The sequence below is a fragment of the Cervus elaphus genome, chromosome 23, assembly GCF_910594005.1.
Source record: "Cervus elaphus chromosome 23, mCerEla1.1, whole genome shotgun sequence".
NCBI lineage: Eukaryota > Metazoa > Chordata > Mammalia > Artiodactyla > Cervidae > Cervus > Cervus elaphus.
Window position 1 is genome coordinate 34,964,340 of NC_057837.1, and position 20,459 is coordinate 34,984,798.

The following is a 20,459-nucleotide window of genomic DNA, read 5'->3' on the forward strand; positions in this document are numbered from 1 at the left end:
TCTCAGGCAAACTCATAGGATAAACAGCTATTTTTTGGTCTTGCCTGGAAAATTTAGAACAAATTCTGACTCCCAAGAATCTTTGTCTTGCTTTTATTTTTTTGCAGTCTTTCTTAAAAAAACAAAACAAAAAAAAAAACACCTTTTTTTGCAACCCTCCAGTGGAAAGCAAGAATCACAAAATCAATTCCCAGCATGTCACGTGGACAAGGATTGCTTTTCTCATGAGAGCCGAGGTCCAAGGCCACGGGGCAAAATTGATTTACAGGAAACGCGAAAGTTGTTCAGCAAGTATAGAGCTTGAGTCGGGTATTGTTCATGAGCACCCTCTTTTGTGTGGTTAGCTCTTCTGAGGGAGGCAGGATTAGGAGGTCATTAACATGGAGCCCATGAATGAACTGAGAACAGGACACTACAAGTGGCAGAAGAGATGCTCCACTCTGAGTGCTTGGGGCAAGATGAGGTTCTCACAGGGATCTCTGAGAAATGTCACTGAGCTTTGGACATTAGTTATACCTGACATAGGTGGGAAATCAGAAAGCGGCAATCACGTGTATCTGGGACCCTGATGTTGGATGACCCTTAGGGTTACACCTGGCTTTGGAAATCCTCTGGTTTGGTCTCTCCACTGGAGCTGAGGGGGTAGACTTTCCCAGTGAGACTTAAAGCTGCCCGAGCCACACACAGACTGATGGCATAAAAGTCTCTAGATGGAGCCCAGGCTTGGGGATGTAGTAAAGCACCCCAGGTGACTCAGGGTGCAGCACCTCGGCTACCCGAAGTGGCTCATTTGATGGAGGTATGCACAGGCTGGCTACGAGGAGGGCAGCCGCAGCATGGAAACTGTAAGAACTCTGGTTCTGTTTTGAAACACCAGCATCATTTTTATAGCAAAGTTTGTTGCATGGTGATGCATCAAAACAAATATTATTAGAAAATACGTAATTTGAATTTTATCAATTCCAGAACTTGAGAGCATAAATGACCCTACTCAAACATTACAGAGTAGAATTATGATAAAAACACAACCAAATGAGTTCCCAGTGAACCAGGGAAAGGAGGGAATGAGACAATTCTAGGTCATCCTAACTAAAATCCTGCTGTTGCTACAGCCACCTTGGAGAACAGTATGGAGATTCCTTAAAAAACTAGAAATAAAACTACCATATAACCCAGCAATCCCACGACTGGGCATAAACACTGAGAAAACCATAATTCAAAGAGACATATGTACCCCAATGTTCATTGCAGCACTATTTACAATAGCCAGGACAGGGAAGCAACCTAGCTGTCTATCCACAGATGAATGGGTAAAGAAATTGTGGTACATATACACAATGGAATATTACTCAGCTCCGAAAAGGAACAAATTTGAGTCAGCTGTAGTGAGATGGATGAACCTGGAGCCTGTTATACAGAGTAAAGTAAGTCAGAAGAAAAAAGCAATATATGGAATCCCAAAAATGGTACTGGTAAACCTATTTGCAAGGTAGGAACAGAGATGCAGACATAGACTTGTGGACACAGTGACGGGGGAGAGGAAGGTGGGATGAACTGAGAGATTAGGATTGACATATATACACTACTATGTAGAAAATAATAAAACCCCACTGTTGCACTGACATAGCCCACTCTCTGGGTCTATGCTATGAGAGAGCCCTTTTGAAGGAGATTATAATTAGAAGGACCGGCTGACCCAAATTACATCAATACATATTACCATCAGCTTCTGGTTTATTTCTAACACTCAGATGGTAAGGAATTCACTTCTAGAAATCCCATATACTATAACACAGGACACAGGCACACCCCTGATACCAACTGTGCTCTTTCTTTAAAATTCTTTTTCCTGGCTCCATTTCTCTGTCATTAATATATGTTACTCATGTGCTGACTTGAAAGGTTCATATTTTGTTGTGGTTTTCATCCTCTGTATCTCAGAAACATGTTACTACAATTATATAAGTTTGTCATCCAAGGAAAATTGCTAACAATACCAGCGTAAGTTCCCAGAGCAAAGGCATTTAAAAGAAAAAAAATCCCCCCTAGAGTTTTATTTGTTCACTTTGTTTTCCAAAATGCCACATGTCATGATTTTTAAAAAATGCACACATCAGACTTCCCAAAGCCCAAAATTGGAGCAAAAAGTGATTCTAAATATCAAGATGGGCTGTTCTCAATTTCTGAAAAGGCTGCTTCTATACCATTATTAGGGATAGCTTCACTGTAACGTATTTCTCGGAAAGAGGTAATGATGACCAGTGATGTACCAGAGGTGACACTTCCTGCAAAGGGCAGCCTGGAGCATAAGGGCCTGGGTTCTTTAGACAGACAGGAGTTCAAACCCCAGCTCTGCCATTTCCTAGCTATGGGACTCATGGATCAATTACCACCACCAATGATGGAGGCCAAAAGGTTTTTCTAAGGATGCAGGATGCTCACATCCAGAACAGAGCGCTCAGCTCAGTGCAGGCTCCTCAGATACTGTACCCAGAGGCATCACCACTGCCCTCATACATCCCTCTCCCCTCCCTTTCTTCTTCATCTGATTCTTCTCTTCCTGAACTCTTTCCTGGCACACATGTGCACACACAGACTCCTTTCTACCTTAACAAATCTATGCAGTAATGCCTGCTGGGATCAATTTTATCCAGTTTGCTTTATACTCTTCTAATTGTTTCAACAGAGGGGATCCTGGGTTAACAGATTCCATTCCAACCTTTTCGCTTTTAACAATTTATGGAGCTATTCGTAATCCTAAACACCTACAGAAGAAATGCCATCCATGCCAACATAGTTTCGATTATTTTGCAACAACCGACCAACAAGGAGAACTCTTGAGGATGTTTCCTGAAGCACCCCTGGTACATCTTTCGACATCACTGCCCTGCTTGCCTCGTCTCTATCTCCCGGCTCCACCAGCCCAGGGGGGCTGCATGCGTCCATGAAATGGCTGGGGCAGGTTAAGTGTTCACCACCAGAATGATGTTTGGAAGGAAAAAAAAAGACACAAGTGCTTCCATTTGTGAATATAACATAAATGCTTGTGGGGTCATGCCTTCTATGGAAAAACCTATAAATCTGTGAGACTATATATACTGCAGTTTTCCAGGCTTCGTATTATAATGTTGAAAGATGTGAAATGTCAAGTCTGAAAGACGACTAAATCTAATTTTAAAAAGAAAGAGGGGAGAGATACAAAAAAAAATTTTTTTTTAATATTTTCATTCCCGTTAAGATGATAAGGAGGGATGTCTTAAGGGCTGGACTCCTGAACTCTGTTCAGAGTACCTTCTTGCTCCTCCTTGGATGTGCCTTTCTTTGGACTTCACACAAGTGCTGAGCAGGACAGAGTTGCTGACATGAATGAATGGCCTTTGGTCCCAGGTGAAGGAATAACTGAGAAGGATCCCCACCCACCTTGCCTTTCTCGCTTAGTCTCTTAGCCCATACACAGCATGAAAATGTGAAAAATATTTCTAACCCTTTCTTCCTTACAAAGAAAAAAGTAAACAGAGAGGAGGAGAGAAGTTAGCAATTTTTTTCTGGAAAGACTAGAAAACTGTCATTTATGTCTTTCAGAGAAAGAGTTCTGTTGGGAGTGGTGTGAAGTCAATAAAATAGGTGCTAATTGGCAGCTTTTAAAACAAAAATGAAAGGGCATTCAGCAAGTAAATGCTTGATGTCTCAACCCCAGTAAAAGAGCTCTGGCTCCAGGTGGGGAAAAAAACAACTCCTGAGAATCATGACATAATTTACGGCCAGACAGTTCATCGAATTTCTTCACCTGTAGTTTTGAAACATATGTGGCATTCATATTTAATAGAGCAGCTGCCTGGACCAGGAGGCAGGTGATGAAATGATATAGCACTGGGCAAAGGGAGCATTCTTCCCCTCAGAACAGTTACAATATCTTACTTAACTGAAGTACCCATCCAGGGTTGGTCCAACCAACCGCATTCTGAACAAAACATATATTGAAAAGCACATTTAATGGGCACCTGAGGTGTATGTTTTCAAATGACCTAACTGTTATTTTTGGATTTTTATTCAATTTATATAAAATTATACTGCTAATAGATGTCATACAGAAAGCCAGAACTTGGTCTGTAAAGGTGACGCTGGACTAAGTCTACAGTGCAGTCTTTTCAATTCCAGCTTGTATTTCTAATTTCTGGATTTACGTGATTCAAATGGAGCTAAAAAGTAGGAGACAGTTCACAGTTTTTAGTTTCTGGTTTGTCCTTACAGACTTTATGCATGCAAGCAAACACAAATAAATGCTTCTTTTCCCTTTTATACCCAGATGTAAAGTATCCTTAGAGATGTATTATGAAGATCTTTCCATAAAGGCACACAGCTTCCTCATTTGTTATATAGCAACCCATAACTTACTTACTGAGTCCCCTACTGATGGGCACCATAGTTTCTAATATTTTGCTATTTCCCACAAAACTACAATATATAATCAGGAATGCAAGTGTATGTGCAGGAAATCTGATGGAAACTGCCAAATTGGTCCTCCCCAACACTGTGTCATTTTATATTTCCATCAGCAATTGTTCTTCTCCCTACAGCCTTACCATCAGAGCTTGTGATCAAATTCTAAATCTTTGCTTCTCTGAGGTATCACAGTCATGGCACACTTTTACTACTGAGTGAAAGAGGTTGAACCTCTTTTCACACGCTTTAGACTCAAATTTAATTTTTCTTTCTTTTTTGGTGTGTATCCATGTAGATGCATTGCTGATATTTTTACAGTGTGTTTTGCTTTTTTTTTTCTTTTTTAGGATTTTTAGAAATTTACATGTTAACATATTATTATCCATATATCTGTGATAAGAGTTGAGAATAGTTTTCCTAGTTTTTCCTCTCTCTTTGATGATTTTGTTTCCCAGTGCAAAAGTGTTGTTATTGTTTTTAGAATTCAGTTGGTTTTTTTAAATCAATCTTTTATTTCATGGCCTCTGGACTGTAAGCAGTTGGAAAAATCTGCAAAATCCAGAGTTATTAAGACATTATATGTTTTTTAAAAGATGCTCATCATTGCTAATCATTAGAGAAATGCAAATCAAAACCACAATGACGTACCACCTCACACTGGTCTGAATGGCCTTCATTAAAGAGTCTACAAATAATAAAAGCTGGAGAGGGTGTGGAGAAAAGGGAACTTTCCTACACTGTTTGTAGGAATGTAAACTGGTACACCCACTATAGAGAACAGTACTGGAGGTTCCTCAAAAAACTAAAAACAGAGCTCCTATACAATCTAGTAATCCCACTCCTGGGCATATATCTAGACAAGACCTCTGATCCAAAAAGACACAGGTACCCCCAAGTTTACAGCAGCACTGACTCATAATAACCAAGACCAGGAAGCAGCCTAAATGTCCACTGACAGATGAATGGACACAGAAGATGTGGTATATACAATGGAATATTACTCAGTAATAACAAAGAATGAAATCCTGCCCTTTGCAGCAATATGGACAGACCTAGAGATTATCATACTCAGTGAAGTCAGTGAGAGAGAAAAACAAATACCAGATAATATCACTTGTAGGTGGAATCTAAAATATGACACAAATGAACTTATCTACAAAACAGAAATAGACTCACAGATATAGAGAACAGACTTGTGGCTGCTAAGGGAAAGGGGAGATGGGACAGGGACCAGCAGATGCAAACCAGTATTCACAGAATGGACAAGCAATAAGTACATAGTACAGGGAACTATGTTCAGTATCTTATAATAAATCATAATGAAAAAGAATATATATATATATGTATAAATAAATCACTACATGAATCACTTTGCCGAACAGCAGAAGTTAACATAACATTGTAAATAAACTATATTTCAATAAAATACATTAAAAGAAATTCTGTTTTATTATGGTACTTTGATTTTGAAAAAATATAAACCTACACAAAGTAGAGACAAAGCTACAATGAACCTCCTACACCCACCACTAGTTTCAGCAATTAGCAAAGTTTTGTCATACTTGCTTCTCTTATCTCTTCTCTCCCCATAACATTATTTTAAAGCAAACCCAAGATTTCAAGTGATTTCACCCCATTTATATGCTTCAGTAAGCATTTCAAAACATTATGAACATTTTCTTGCATAGCCATCATGATATTACTATATGTAACAAATTTAATAAGTTATATCATGTCATTTAATACTTGATCAACTCTCCAATAACTCTCAAAAATTTCTTTACACAGTTGACTTGTTCATCCATAAATATCAGATCTCTTGGAAATTTATCCTGATGTATGGTACAATTTATTTAAAGAAATAAATTTATTTGTTATTTGTTATTTTTTTCATGTGGTTACCCAGTTGTCTTAGCCTTCATTTAGTGGTCCATTTTTCCCTACTGATTCTAAATGCTTTTTTCCCCCATTTTAAAAATTTATTCTCATATATTTTGGGGACTATTTCTGGATCTCTAATCTGTTCCACTGTTCTGTTTCATTCCATGCCAGTGTGTGTGTTAGTAGCTCAGTTGTGTCTAACTCTTTGCGACCCCATGAACTCCTCTGTCCATAGGATTCTCAAGGCAAGAATACTTCAGTGGGTTGGCATTTCCTCCTCCAGGGGATCTTCCCAACCCAGGGATCAAACCTGGGTTTCCTGTATTACAGGCGGATTCTTTACCATCTGAGCCACCAGGGAAGCCCTTTATGCCAGTAATACCTTTTAATTCCACAGTGTGTTTAATAAGTGATAGCTCTTGTTTATCTACCTATGTGAACTGAGAATCCACTTGCCTACCTTTTTTTTTTTTTAAGAGTTGCTATTTACTGGGAATATGTTAAATTTAATAAATTAACTTATGAAGAATTGCTATATTCACGATCTTGAATTTTCCTATTCTAGAACACAATGCATGCCCTCCCACTTTTTTTTTTAATTCTTTTTGTATCCTTTAGGCGTATTCCACAATTTTCTACATGTAGATTCTACATATTCCATGCCAAGTTATTCCTAGCACTTAATCTACTTTGCTGTCTCAGTCAATGTGGGTTTCTGTTCTCTGAAGTCCTTGCAGGGGTCATTGGAGGTACAGCTTTTAACAGTTGAGGTCCTGCTCACTCTCTCGGAAGACGCTCAGAGGCCCAGGTTCACCTGTGCATGACAACCAGACTGCAGGCCTGAAGCAGAGCTGGAAGCAATTCAACTCAGGTCAAAGGCTTCCCATCCTTACTCTTGTCCCATTCAGGGGCAGGTCTCAAAGACCTGAGGATCTGGGGTGAGGAGAAGATGTGAAACAGCAGCTCTGGGACCTATGAGATACCTTATCTCCTGTCGAGCTTTTACAGAAGCTAAACTATCTCTAATCTGCAACTAACAATTCACTCTGTGGTTAACTGTGCTGCAAGACAGGCACCTGTCTGATCACTCTTCCAGACTCCTAGGGAAGATTATAGAAGGCCCTCAATGGTCTCTGCACAGCACCAGACACGGCAGTCATTTGGGGGAGCAGACTCAACCTCCCTCCTCCCGCCTGCCTGCTGTTTCCCACCATGGGGAGCCGGCAGCCACCTCTACAGCCAAATCCTTCTCGCTCAGGACACGCGGCTCTGCAGGCTTTTTTGCTGATCTCCCTCCGGAAGCAATGGGGAGAATGCAGCAAGCTCGTCATTGTGACGTCGGGGCACCCCTCACCCTTTTCTCATGCACACTCTGTGGCTCCCCATGCACTTGAGGCAGTGGTCCCATGTGTCTCCTCCATTCCTGCTGACCTCGGCACCCAATCAATCCCTCGAGCTGGTACGTTCCTCCTGTACCCCACTCTGATCCCTTCCTTCCTCTCTCTGCTGCATCACTGTCATCACAGTTTGAGACTCGTCCAATCCCACAGCCTCCCCGACCTCAGTAGTACCTCCTCCACCGCATCCCTCCCACAGTCATCAGCATCTGCCCTGTCAAGACACCCAAGATTTCCTGTGGGCAGTAAACGCATCCCGACTATCTTGAAATTCACGGCTCTCCTTGGTCCAATCAACGACCACTCCCTTCCACCTTTCCTCCTCCTTCCTTCCACCAACTCTCATCTTTCCACTTGTCAAAACCCTCCCTCCTCTCCATCTGTGAAGTCTCCCCAGACTCCTGTTTTTCAAACTCAGCACATCCCCCATCAAATTGCCATCTTCTGTGTGCCCGTGTATGGCTTCCAAGCTTCCTAGGGAGGCCCTGAAATATTCAAAGTGCTGCTTGCTCATAAAACACTTCCAAGCTGCATTTGTATGTGAAGCGATCACTATTTCACATTTGTCCTACATATCTGATCTCGACTTTACATGGCTGTTTCAATATGGACTAGCGAACTTTTGGACTAGCCTTTGGGGATAAATCGCACTTATAGAACACCCACTCTGTGCCCGAGGGGCATGATGGTTCTCCATTCTCATCCACATGTTTGCACTGCTGACAGTCCACCATCCAGCTGTCTCCTCCCACCCTGCCTGAATCTGACTATAATGCTTGGTGTACTTTTGTTTACTGAGAAGGAAGTTTATTTACTATCTCCTGTACATTGACAGTGAAAGTTGCTCAGTCTTGTCCGACTCTTTGTGACCCCATGGAATAGACAGCCCATGGAATTCTCCAGGCCAGCATACCAGAGTAGCCTTTCCCTTCTCCAGGGGATCTTCCCAACCCAGGGATCGAACCCAGGTCTCTGGCATTGCAAGTGGATTCTTTACCATCTGAGCCACAAGGGAAGCCCAAGAATACTGGAGTGGGTAGCCTACCCCTTCTCCAGGGGATCTTCCCAATCCAGGAATTGAACCAGGATCTCCTGCATTGCAGGTAGATTCTTTACCAACTGAACTATCAGGGAAGCCCAATATGCCCTGTATGTTGCTCCTTCTCATTTATTTTAATGTCTCAAAGCACCCAGGAGCCCCTCTTCTTAAAGGCTATACCTGTTTCATTAATTTTTAAAAAAATTTTCATTTATTTGGCTGTGCCGGGTCTTAGCTGCAGCATGCAAATTCCCAGTTGCAGAATATGGGATCTAGTTGCCTGACCAGGGGTCAAACCCAGGGCCCCTGCACTGGGACATGGAGTCTTGAGGCTTTATCTGTTTTAAATGTAAAGGCCGGACACTGAGGCAGGCAGACCTGCTAGGAACCACCGTCAGGAGGAACTGCCAGCCCATGTCAAGTGGTGACTCATCCCCAACTGCCCTGTGCCAGGTAGGATGTGATAAGAGCCTCTTCTTAGCTCTGGGGTGTGTCCCTCTCATATATGACAGATCGAATGCCAGCCCTTGGTGAAGATTAAAAAAAAAATTATTTGACATTTTATGACATCCTGGGATATTCCAGAGAGGAACGGGAACCAAGCCAAGACCAAAGGTGCAGAAGTCCTTGAGTTCAAGGGCTACCCGAAAGGTAGGGCTGGTGACTGTCAGATCTACAAGGCACCAGGTCCCAGCCCTGTAGCATCTTGCAAGAGAGGAACAGGAGTATCTCAGAGACGGGGCAACTCCTTAGAAAATGACTAGTCACCACGATCAGAGTGACTCCTTTAAGGTGGCTGGCGATGGCTGGCTCCCTGGGACTCTAGCACTTGAGGTAGCCTAGAGGTTCAAGGTCACTTATGGATACCAGAAACAAGAAAGGAGAACAGGTGTCATTCCATGGACACTGACTCGAGAAGTTAGCGGGAGGAAGGGGTGTGAGCTTTGTCAGCAAAATTTTCTCTGGAAATATTCTACACCTGCCCTAGGGGAAGGCTCAGGTGTTGGTGGGCAGGACTCACCTCCTTCACTATCTCAGAAAATATCAGTTCTCAGCCCTTTCCATTATGAGCAAGAAGAGGATCTGCCTGGATTCAAGCAGCAGGTGTGTGCCGCAGGGGCAGAGGAGTCACCAGAGCAAAGTTCCAGGGAATCCGAAGACCCAGGGACAATACAGCTCTGGCTACTGGTTCTTGACGGCTGATAGAAATACATCCCCTTGTTCTAGTTATTCTCGGGGAAGCTTCTTAGAGCATCCTGCTGCTCCTTGACCCTGAGCTTCTCTTGTGCTGGAAATGACGTCAGCGAAAAGAATGACTGAGTGTTCTTTACATCACACATGAAGGCAGTGATTGGAGTTGGCCGTAGCTCCTTCGTGAGCTGAATTACGGTCGAATCCTTCACAAACTGATAGACGATTCTCTGCTTGAGGGTCTGGATGCCATGCTGTTCCCCATGTATGCTCTGTCCACGTACACTATAGTGCAATAAATAATTTGTAATTCAAAGGAACTGCCCTGGATTTAGATCTGGTAAAAATAAGATGGGGACATCCTGAGTTCGCTTGGATTTTAAATATGATTTTTCTAAGAGATGTTCCATAGTTGGGGAAAAGAAAGCAAACACAAAAGGTTAGCAAAGGTAAACTCAATTTTCAAAATAGCCTTTGACCCTTGAGTAAGTGTGCTTTTCCTGAGTTTACAGCTGATTAGAACAATGTTCTGAAGGCCCCACTGCAGGTGTGTCCATTCACATGCCAGTGACAAGGTGGCACTGGGCCAAGATGCTGCCCGGGGAGAGAGAGAAGGCCAGCGGCAGGACCGCCCACCATGCCTGCCTCACACCACCTGGGGGAGGATTACAGCCCCAACCCTCAATCACCTGTAAACAGCCTGGGGTGGGGCCCAGCAAACTGTATTTTTCAAGAACTTTACCAAGTGATTTGAATGTTGTTGCTGTTCAATTGCTCAGTTGTGTCCGACTCTTTGTGACACCATGGACCACAGCACGCCAGGCTTCCTCGTCCTGCACCATCCCCCGGAGCTTGCTCAAACTCACGTCCATTGAGTCGGTGACGCCACGATCATTCGGTTTTAGAAAACTATCACCTTGATAAATTAACTATGACCCGTTCAATCTGACGCTAATCCGACTCTAGCTGAAATATTTCATTTCAATTCATCCCGAATTTCCTCTGATGAATAAATAAGTAGGTATTTGCTACAATTTTCACATTGGAACCAAAACAATATTCTTTTATTTTTATTTTAATAAAAGGAACCCACCCACCAATGGGTAATAAAATTCAGATAATCATCTTACATATAAGTTCCAAAACCCCACCCAAAACATAAGCAGGAAAGTTTTCCTTTCCCCTGGTGGGATGTACACGAGTTATGACCAAGGCTTTCTGGGTGTGAACCAGCTAAAGAAGGCTGGTTAAATCTAATATATTGAGCACCACCTCTTCAGGAAACTGGTTTTGGAATGACTGCTCAGGCCTCAGAAGTAGTCCTTTTCTATTACTGTAACTAAGATAACACATTTTCAATCAAGTTTTTAAAGTTAAAGAATATTAAATAATTTCCCTAGATTCCAAGGAATCACATGCTCAAACTGTCTACTTTTAACACCAAGATTACAAAAATCATTGCAATAACATTTGAGATGAAAAATAAAAATTCCTTACAATGTAAATCGATGCAGCCACTATGGAAAACAGTAATGGGAGTTCCTCAAAAATAAAGCTGACCAAAAAAATAAATAAATAAATAAAGCTGACATATGATCCAGCAATCCCACTTCTAGACAAAACTCTGATTCAAAAAGATAGGAGCATGTCCCCTATGTTCATAGCAGCACTACTCACAGTAGCCGAGACGTGAAAACAACCTAAACGTCCGTTGACAGATGAATGGATGAAGAAGATGTGGTACAAATAGACGATGGAATTCTGTTGTGCTCAATCAGTCGTGTCTGACTCTTTACAATCCTTTGGACTGTAGCCCACCAGGCGCCTCTCTCCAGGGGATTTCCCAGGCAAGAATACTGGAGTGGGTTGCCATTGCCTCCTCCAGGGGTACTTCCCGACCCAGGGATCGAACCAGCGTCTCCTGCACTGCAGGCGGATTCTTTACCACTGAGCCACTTGGGAAGCCACAAGGCAATGCTCTTCAGCCATAAAAAAAGAACAAAATAATGCCATTTGCAGCAACATGGATGCCACTAGAGATTATCACACTAAGTGACGTTAAGTCAAAGAAAGACAAATACCATATGATATCACTTATATGTGGAATCTAAAACATGGCACAAAAGAGCCTATCCACAAAGAGAAGCAGGCTGATAGAGAGCAGACCTGTGATTGCCAAGGGAGTGGAAAGGAGGAAGCATGCAGTAGGAAGCTGAGGTTAGCAGAGGTAAGATATTATATATAGGATAGATAAACAACAAGGTCCTACTGCGTAGCACAGGGAGCTATATTCAATATCCTATGATAAGCCATAATGGAAAGAAAATGAAAAAGAATGTATATAACTGAATCACTTTACTGTACAGCAGAAATTATCACAACACTGTAAATCAACTGTACTTCAATAAACTTTTTTAAAAAAGAAGTCCTTACAGTTTAAGGCTAAAACTGAAACTTACGAGTCATTTTTGCCCTAATGGAGATTAATAATAGTACTCTCTCAATGAATATGGCCGTGTCGCAAGTGCTACTTTAAGTGTCTCTTAACAACTCAACATGCCAGGTACATCACTGTTTCCATTTTACAGATGAGGACAGGAGACAGGTTGAATCACTTCTGCTAAAACAAGTATGGGTGACCCTTGAACAACATGGGTTTAAACTGCATGGGTTCCCTTGTAAGTAGATGTTTTGCAACAAATACAGCACTATATGATCTGCAGTTGGTTGGTTCCATGGATGCTGAACAGTGAATCAGCATTCCATAGGAGGGCCACCTATGGGACTTGAGTATCTGGGGATTTTAGTACCCGTGGTGGGTCCTGGAACCAATCCCCCTCAAATACTGAGAGATGCCCATTAATAACTAAGAGTGTTAGAATGTGAGCCCCTGCAGTCTGGCTCCAGGCTTCCCAGGCGGCTCAGTGGTAAAGTATCTGCCTGCCAATATAGGAGATGCAGGTTTGATCCCTGGGTTGGGAAGATCCCCTGGAGGAGGAAATAGCAACCCATTCCAGTATTCTTGCTTGGGGAATCCCATGGACAGAGGAGCCTGGTGGTCTACAGTCCATGGGGCCACAAAAGAGTCAGATACAACTGAGCAACTAAACAAGAACAAACAACAGTCTGGCCCCAGAGGTCACACAGAGAGGCTGTAGTCACACAATCGGTCTGAACTTTCAAATAAGTGAATCACACAAGCAAACCTTTCAAGGTAAACAACAGCATCTACACTATTTAAGGAACATACCAATTTTTAAATTGCTATTCTTAAGAACTACCACATCACAATGATCTTAGCTTGTTTGCTTTAGGTTTAATTAAACAATTTTCTAGACATTGGCCACCTGGTTTTTCAACCATTTTAAATGATCCTAATTCTCTCAGTCATGAAAAAAAATTTAAGAGTGTGTTGTCTAGCATATTTCCCCCAGCAACATGCAAAGCAAATTCAACATGGCACTCGATTAAATGACAGATCGGATTCCAATTTTATCAGCAGTACCTTCTGGGCTTAATTACTCATTTCATTTAAAAGTTAAAACTGATTATTCCTCACTTGTCACCAGCAGTATAAAAACAGAACTGTTTAAAACAAAAACACGTAATTACCTTCCTTCTGGAAAAGGCTTGAATGAGTCAGAAGTGTTAAAAAGAGAAGTTTCACTGGGGAGCTCAGCAGATAAGGACATCAAATGCTTTCAAGCGTGTGTATGTGTGTGTGCGTGCATGTGTGTGTGTGTAGGACATCAAATGCTTTCAGCTTGTGTGTCCCATTCATCAGTTTCTTCACTACACAGGTATTTATTGAACACCTGCAGTAATATGTGTGTGTGTGTGTATGTGTGTGTCCCATTCATCAGTTTCTTCACCACACAGGTATTCATTGAACACCTGCAGTTAACCGTTAGGAGACCTAAATACCAGACATACCAATGTCAACTCTAAGTATCAAAACATTCTCCAAAACCTGTTTAGATGCACTTAGAAATATCTGTCACTTGGAAATACCCAATTTTCAGGACAATTAAGAGTTCACCATACTTCAAACAAACCTCCACACTGATTTCTTCTTATTCTTTTCACCAAGTTTAAATCAAAGTGGATGGCTGCCCTCCACAATTTGCAACAAGGTATCATACCCCATCTAAATAAGATGCTTTTAAAGAAGACCAAATTTAGTCATTGTTTAAATCTTGATCCACTCAAAGTTCTTTCAACAAGCAGGTTGGTGGCTTATTAGAACTTCACTATTTGAGGAAACTATGTTTCTAGCCTTAAGACAAAGAGAGGTAAACCTGTTCTATGACCTTGTAGTTCAGGCAATTAGGACAATATATGTGCACGATGTTCTAAAATCAAACAAAATCTACCATAAATCAATCTACAAGACAGATCTCAGGTACACAAAATCTCACACAGCTAACTTGTTAATCTGACATTGGGATTTACTGTACTGCATTGATTTTTTTTATGTAAAGTGCATGGCAGGTCATGTGTTTCTCTTAAGAACAACAGATTTTATTTTAAACTTCAAATAATATGTTAGTAAAATCCTAAAATGACAGTACAGAGGGCAGCCAAAGTGTACCCAGTAATGCTATTCTTCTGTGTGGTCTACACAGAGGCCAGGGTGCTGGCTGACTTATAGAATCTTCTGTCATGTGCCAAGGAGGTGTGTGTGTGTTTGTGTGTGTGTGTTTACATGCATGTGTATATATGATTGCTGTTTTCCATGCTGCTGTCTATTTAAATAAAAGTCAACTAGAGAATAAGCAAATTCACATTAAGAAACTGTCCTGGGGACATGGGTAAACCTATGACTGATTGATGTCGCGGTTTGGTAGATATTAATGCAATACTGTAAAAAAAATTATCCTTCAATTAAAAATAAATAAATTGAAAAAAGAATTCTGTCCTATTAGGGAACTAAATTCAATATCTAATGATAAACCATAATGGAAAAGAATATTTAAAAAAATGTATAGCAACTATCCTGGTGGTTCCAGTGGTTAAGACTCCATGCTCCCACTGTGGGGAGTGAGGGTTCGATCTCTGGTCTGGGAACTAAGATCCTGCATGCCACCCAGTGCATGGCATGTGTATATATGTTGGGCTTCCTAAGTGGCACTAGAGTGGTAAAGAATCTGTCTGCCAATGCAGGGACCTAAGATAGGTGGGTTCAATCCCTGGGTCAGGAAGATCCCCTAGAGGAAAGCATCACCACCCACTTCAGTATTCTGGCCTGGAGAAGCCCAGGGACAGAAGAGCCTGGTGGGCTACAGTCAACAGGGTGGCAGAGAGTCAGACATGACTGAGTATGCACACATATATGCAGAACTGGATCATTTTGCTGCACAGCAGAAATTAACACAACATTGTAAGTCAACTATACTTCAATTAAAAAAAAATTCTGTGCAATTAACTAAAAAGTCTCCAATCTGAAAGTAAACTCTTTTTGAAGATTTCCTGAAGGGATCCTCCCATCAGCCATGATGTGGGGTTTCGGGGTGAACTCCAAGATGCACAGTACACTTGTTGCCCATGGGCTCTGGGACCCGATAGATATGAAACTTCTCTCAAATCAGTGTTTATGTGGATCTCCATGACAGGAAGGATGAAAAATGGCCTGAGTGGGCCCAACTGGATAGCAGATGGGGAATATCTGATTTAGAAGACTGATTCCTACTTGAATATTGCATAATCTGGCCAAGATATAAAGAGGTTTTCAAGTCTTAAAACACAGTATAGGCCATGGGCCATATAAAGTTGTCCCTGCAACCTGAAAACACACAATATGATTACTGTGGGTGCAGCCTATGTGGAGACCTGAGACGGCCACCAAGGGGTTCACATGAGCATGAGGGGCGCGGGCTGTCATCATGGGTGGGGATGGCTAATCCAGCCCTCTTCAGGATGAGAGACTGTTGAATAAATCTGATTTTACAGAAAGCGCTAGAATAAGCCTCAACCCCAACAGCTGCCCCCTGCTTATAAGAAGAGTCAAGACCTTAGCATGTGATCCCAAGGGAGTGGGGGTTTATGGCAGAGTTTGTCACATTTAAGTTTTGCTTTATGTCTATAAGGTCACAGAAAGGAAAACACTGTCTTTTCTGACAACTATGGGCTGCTGACAGCTCCCTGACAAGGCCAGGCTCTGCTGTGGAGCATGGGCCTTTTGGGGCCTTGGGCAGAGTTTCCTTTCCTTTTTTTTTTTTTTTAAACATTAGTGGCTGCAGAAAGCCAAGACAAGCAATGTCGAAGCTGGGTCAGACCCCAGCCCCAACGACCCGGCCTCTTACAAAGACCCATGATGCATGGCACAGGCCTGGACCCTGTAACCAAACCCGCTCACCAAACCCTGGGCTTCATCACCCATGTATGACCATCCAGAGGCACTGGTCCAGGCAGCCCTGGACCCCCGGCTGCTCCCCACTTCCGGGTTACAGGCGTGGCCTGGCAGCAGGTGCACTGTGTGGTCACCACACGCTCGAAGGCTCCAGAAGCCTGTGGGGGGAGGGGCAGGATTTGTGCTAAAAGTGGCAACTCAAGATCCAGGCCTAAGCAGCCCAGGATGACAGCCATCACGGTGGACAGAATTCCCCCAGTGGAAAGATGATCAGACAGCCTCTGGAATCTAAATGGAAATGCTAGAGACACAGATGTAGAAAACAAACATATGGTCACCAAGGGCGAAATGGGAGGCAGGGGGAGGGATGAACTGGGAGATCAGGTTTGACATATACACACTTGTATACTATATTATAGTAGCGGGTATATGTCACTTCCCTGGTGCCTGCAGTGCAGGAGATCCCCGGAGAAGGGAATGGCTACCCACTCCACTCTCTCGCCTGGAAAATTCCACGGACATAGGAAACTGGCAGGCTCCAGTCCCTGGGGTCCCAGAGAGTCGGACACGACTGAGTGACTAACACTACTACTACTACATAGAAAATAGATCACTAATAAAAACCTACTCTATAGCACAGGAAACTCTACTCAATACTCTGTAATGACCTATATGAGAAAAGACTCTAAAAAGGAGTGGATGTATGTATATGTATAACTCATTCACTTCGCTTACAGCAGAAACTAAGATAACATTGTAAATCAACTATGCTCCAATAAAAATTAATTTAAAAAAATAAACAGAAACTAAAATGAATGATCCTTTGAATTCCTTCCTCAGAAGGCTAACAGAAAGCACTGCACACAAAACCATAGATACTTTGTTTTTTCAATCACCCATGTTTAAGTTCTTTTATATGTTATTGTCTTAAGAACATGAATCAAAGGGGACTTTTCAATACCAGAGAAGAAATGTCTTCATGTGGATGGTGGGTCACAGTCTGTGAGGAGAACGAGGAATTTGGGATAATTTGTTGGGCTGTCAGGCTTTAATGACTCTTCTGCCAAAATGATTTGGTCGGTGAAAGCTAAGACTATCCAGATATATGACAAATGTTTACGACCAGGGTCAAGTGTGTTTACTCTTCAGCAGTTAGCTTTTAAAACAAAAGAGCTTTGACTAAAGATGAAGTGAATGCAGCCAAAGGTGATATTTAAGGCTCCTTGGAAGAGTCACCAGCTCGCCACTGCTTCCAAAGCCCACAGACTCACAGGCATCAGCTGGCAGATAAACAGCGGTATAGACAGTGAGGTCCATCTCTCATGGCAATGTCTATTTTTAAAGGCCAGCACACGCACACATACAATATGATAAGGTTTCCCTTAGAAAGTCAGAACAGCCAAATAATTACCACATTTCTAATTTTAAATTTGAGTTAACAAACACCAAAGCAGGAGCTGAGGTTTGATTTTAATTTTTGCGCTACTAAAATTAAACTAGAAATGTCATGGACTCCCTGTCTCCTTCTTACCAGTGGCAAACTACACTCTCAAAAATGTAAGTAGATATTGTTTGGCTTTATGTATACACATCCACACAGACACATACAATACATCTGTAAACACAGATAACAGGAAAGGGAAGTTCACCAGTTCACTCTAATGAGAAATCTCTGTCCACAGGATATCAGGATGCCTAACCATCAGATTCCATGTTTCAGAACACAATAACTTTTAAAAGACCATAGTAACAGAGTTACAAAAGCCACAAGAGCTGTGAAAAGGGAGAGTTTATGTTTATGTAAACAGATGTCATATACAGGTCTAAAAATGATCAAGGCACTCATTCAAATCAGGAAAACTTACAGGTATCCATGGTCGGGTTGCACTATCTTGATTGCTAAGCTGTAAAATGAAGAGGAGGCAGCAAGAGAAAAAGAAATATGGAAAAGTAGAAATAAAATAGAAAGAAGATGAAAAGGAAAGAGGAAAAGAAAAAAGAGGAAGAAAGAAAAAGAAAGGAGGGAAAGATGGGAGGGGGGAAGAAAGGAGGAAAAGAAAGAAAAAGGAAGGAAGGAGAGAGGGAAGGAGGAAAGGGAAGGGAGGAGGGAGCAGGAAAGAATAGGCCCGGGAGGAGGCTGACTCTCCTTATATTGTTGCTAAATGCTTACCCATCCCTCGGACAAACCAAAGAAGGTCAGGTGGTGACTTGGGTGGTCACCCGAGTTGGTTATTTTAAAAACATCCATTCAGCACAACAGCTCAGCTGAATTGTTTCTGATATATAGTCACCCGATCCAATTAAATCCATGCATTCATCTACACTGGAGGCAAGGGTTAAACAGGGGCAGTGGGAACCACTCCGACCTCTTCAGTCCGGGTATTTAATAATGATGACTACATTCTTCTAAGAAACTGGTAGTACGACTTGTTGCCCTTGTAGGGGGAAAAAAACCACTCTGATCTGTTTGGATTTTCATTGCAAAGAAATGCAGTGCAGATTTATCCGACCCCCCCCGGGTCAATCTACACCCAAGGACACTGGTGTTTGCTCTGAGCTGTTCAGATGAGCCAGTGGCTGTGGGTAGAGTGAGAGGAGGCTCATCTCATCCTGAGCAGAGCCTCTCAGGTAAGGCAGCCAGCACTCTGGGCTGGAGAGCTGGGTGCATTGGTGGGGAAGCATTCCAGATCGAGAAGAGGATGCAAAAGGCAGAATGGGAAGGCTGTTGGTGCCTGGAACAGGGGCTGCCACTGTGGTTGGAGCACGGGGTGCAGAGGGAAGAGTTCATCAGGCATCCAAAGGCCATTACACCAGCTCCCTGGGCTATGGGCTCACTGGCGGGGCTGAGGGCCACAACCTTGGATGTGGCTGGTCCTTCTCCATCCTAATGCGTCCTTTGGTGCTCAATTTCCTATGCTTTTCAAGAGTTCCCATCCTCATTTGTTACACACACACACACACACCCCTACCCACCCACCCACCGGCTTGAGAGCACAAAGAACCCTAGAGATGCAGTAGGTGGACACCTGGGTTTTAGGTGGGAGGCTGGGTGACTTGGGAGGGTTCACAGGGTAGCCTCCATTCTTGCCTTCCTATCCACGTTCTCAACTGTCAGAGGTTCACAGGACGTAGACATTTGGGAGAAAATACACAGTGTCGTCAGTAGCCAGGTTGGTATCCCAAAGAGACTGGAATGCCAAGTGGTTGGCATGGTCCACAGGGTAAGTCCAAGATCTCACATGAGCCCTCATCACAGAAGAGTTCCCCATCGCACACAGCATGGCCCCGGCTCCCAAAGGACAGCTTTGGTTTGTAAAAAAGTTAAAGGCAAAAACAAACCCCAAACCCCTATAACAGTAATTTCTCACAAAACTCCATGACCTCAAGCCAAAACGCAGACTGAGGAAAGAGCCAGGAAGCATCCAGAGAACATGCTGGCATGGTATTAGATTACAGCCCTCCGTTCCCAATATCACTTTGGTGCTGGATTCATAGTGATTCCATCCACATCAAGCATGAAGCAAGTGATACTTAAGGTGTTAGCCTGAAGGTTCAATGTTAATGATGCTAGTGATGGTGAGACTGCAAAGCGCGTCTCTTTGGATACATAATTCAAAATGTGCAAATGAACATTTGATGTTTCCGGGGCCACAAAGAACCTGTAACACCATACCCTGTGTGTAGGTATGTGTATGCTTGTACCAGGAGAGTGGATCTGTGCACTGGTGGGAGGAGTCACAGAAAAGTCTCCTCTGAGATAGAAGCTTCAGTTTCTTTTGTATCACAAAGATGCCCTGAGATTCTTCAAACTGTCTCAGCACATGGACAAAGCACAGATCCACTTCCCAGGCCTGTGCTGTCCAACACAGGCCTGTGCTGTTGTCATCTAAACTAGTCAAAATAATTCAAGTTGGAAGTTTAGTTCCTCAGTTGCACATGCCATATTTTTTTAAGGGCTCAACAGACATCTATGCTTAGCAGCTACCCTATAAAACAACTCCCAATGGAGAACATTTGTATCAACCAGAAAGTTCTCCTGGACGGTTATGACCCAGACTTACCGGCTACCCTCACCTTGCTTCAGGGGCTGGAGGTGGGTCACTTCTGAAAGCTTCATTTTTATGCAAATAATCAGAACAAGACTTTAGTCTCTCTAAAG

General features: G+C 42.6%; 1 protein-coding gene across 19 annotated transcripts in view; it reads right to left on the reverse strand.

The window, feature by feature from the left end:
- Positions 1-20,459, reverse strand: part of SVIL (supervillin) — a 255,470-nt gene that overhangs the window by 136,465 nt on the left and 98,546 nt on the right. For 16 of the 19 annotated variants that reach the window (XM_043884814.1, XM_043884812.1, XM_043884813.1 and 13 more), the window contains exon 1: positions 18,166-18,547. The exons of the other annotated variants lie outside the window; for them this stretch is intronic. In XM_043884814.1, the coding sequence (XP_043740749.1) occupies positions 18,166-18,175 (10 nt within the window). In that variant the 5' untranslated portion in view covers positions 18,176-18,547. Of the gene's footprint in view, positions 1-18,165; positions 18,548-20,459 lie in introns of those variants that run through there. 19 annotated transcript variants of the gene reach the window in all.